This window comes from Palaemon carinicauda, chromosome 33 (assembly GCF_036898095.1).
Source record: "Palaemon carinicauda isolate YSFRI2023 chromosome 33, ASM3689809v2, whole genome shotgun sequence".
NCBI classification, from domain to species: domain Eukaryota; kingdom Metazoa; phylum Arthropoda; class Malacostraca; order Decapoda; family Palaemonidae; genus Palaemon; species Palaemon carinicauda.
In genome coordinates, this window is record NC_090757.1 from 19,915,639 (window position 1) to 19,917,513 (window position 1,875).

The 1,875-nt window shown below is 35.0% G+C and overlaps 1 protein-coding gene across 1 annotated transcript; it reads right to left on the minus strand.

Annotated features, from left to right (window-relative positions):
* Positions 1-1,162: 1,162 nt before the first annotated feature.
* Positions 1,163-1,507, minus strand: LOC137626119 (zinc finger BED domain-containing protein 5-like). Its single transcript, XM_068357196.1, has one exon. The coding sequence runs from the start codon at positions 1,505-1,507 to the stop codon at positions 1,163-1,165; it is 345 nt and encodes a 114-aa protein (XP_068213297.1).
* Between the last annotated feature and the right edge of the window lie 368 nt (positions 1,508-1,875).

A 1,875-nucleotide genomic window follows, 5' to 3' on the forward strand; every position in this document is an offset into this window, starting at 1 on the left:
TAACCTTAAGGAGTGATATTACGGTCACCTACCCGTAAAAGATAATAACAAAGTAGAGTGAAAATTACGGTCGCTTGTATTTACTGAAATACGGCTGAGAACCGTATATTTTTACTGAGAATTTCCGATTAAAAGTAATTTTTTTAACAGGGTTGAAAAACCTAGTTCTCAAAAGTATGTTGTTGTGAAAGGTAGAAGCATTTACTGACTTCCAACTGTGCAGTTTTAGAAGCCTTTTCTGCTTTTGACATCCTAAAACTAGAGAGGTCACCCTTGCTCTTAAATTCCACGTTGGAAGAAGTTAAATAAGCTCTTTGCCAATCCTTCAGGCTCTTCAGGTAAATCCACCAGTTCACTTTGAAAGGATTCACACCTCAAAGTATGTTTTACGGCAGGAGGGAAAAATACCTTACCTAGTAGGGTAATGAAAAGTGAGTTTTTAAATCATGCTGCTAAACATCATGGGAAACATGTTTTTACAGATGGCTCCAAATCGGCTGCTGGAGTTGGAAGTGCAGCTGTGATGGGGGATATTGTTATTAGAAGGAAACTCCCATCCTCTTGTTCAATTTTTACTGCTGAGCTGTACGCAATAATTCTCGCAGTCCAACATATTTTAAAAAATGGCAACCAAAATAGTTTTTATACAATTTTTACGGATTCCAATAGTGTTTTACTCTCATTAAAACAAATTATGCCAGGCCATCATCTAGTACAGTGGTTCCCAACCTTTTAAACATGGCGACCCATTTTGGAACAAGCAATCAGGAAGCGACCCGACCCCAATCCTTAAAATATCTTATATACACATTATTTTTTTTTTTTTTTGTACTATAAACTGCCATATATTGCGATTATTGAATTATCTATTCGTGAAGTAACTATATATTCCGTAAATTCATGATTAATTTCAAATTTATTCATTAAAAAGTTCAACGCCGCTACAAAAATTAATTAATTGTAAATCAATTCAAAATTGTTAGAACACAAATTTCCAACGTTATGTAAAGCGGTGTTTATGAACTGACCTTAATGAGACAGCTGGTATTGCAGTTTTTAGCTAGCAATTCTATCCTGGGCTCCGTTGTCATCCTCGATATTTAATTGATTTCGGCATTTGTTTTTAAGGATGAGAAGTTGGGAGAAGGCTGCTTCACATAACTTAAGTTGCTGGGAACGGCAATAAATTCCTTATTGCGATTTCTGATATTACTTGGAATGTTTGGAAAGTTTTTGCCCAAAATTCTTGTAGTTGCAGTTCACCACACCAGGATTTAGCTTCAAAATTGTTTTTCAAGTCTATGAACTCTACTTTTACTGCTTCAGGGACCTCAGATACACTGGCATTGAAAGGGTTGATTGTAAGGGAGGAAGATTTGTAAAATTCATCATGAAAATAACTTCTTATTTGAACGATAAGATTTTCCAAAAGCTCTTGTATCAAGCCATATAAGTCGTCGATTTCATTTGCCGCTTCTTCAACAAATTGGGCAAGTGTTGGGAACATGTATAATTCTTTTAGTTAATCCAGAGTTCCAATTTAATTTTAAAAGACGATATCTTTTCAGACAAAGATATAATCGTACTTTTTTTTACCCTATAATCCAGTATTAATACTATTAAATATCTCAGAAATGTCAACCAGGTATGCCAATTTGCACAATGTAAATTCATCCGTAAACAATGATTCATATTCACTTGCATTTTGAGAAGCGAGAAATATTTGCAGCTCTCCTCTCAAATAAAAAAATCTTTTCAGCGCCTATCCTTTCGAGAGCCACCTGTGTGAAACAGTAGTGCTTCATGCATTGAATTCTCATCTCCATATAAAACTTTTAAGAGCCGTGTTGCAAGTGGCCTTGATTTAACGACATT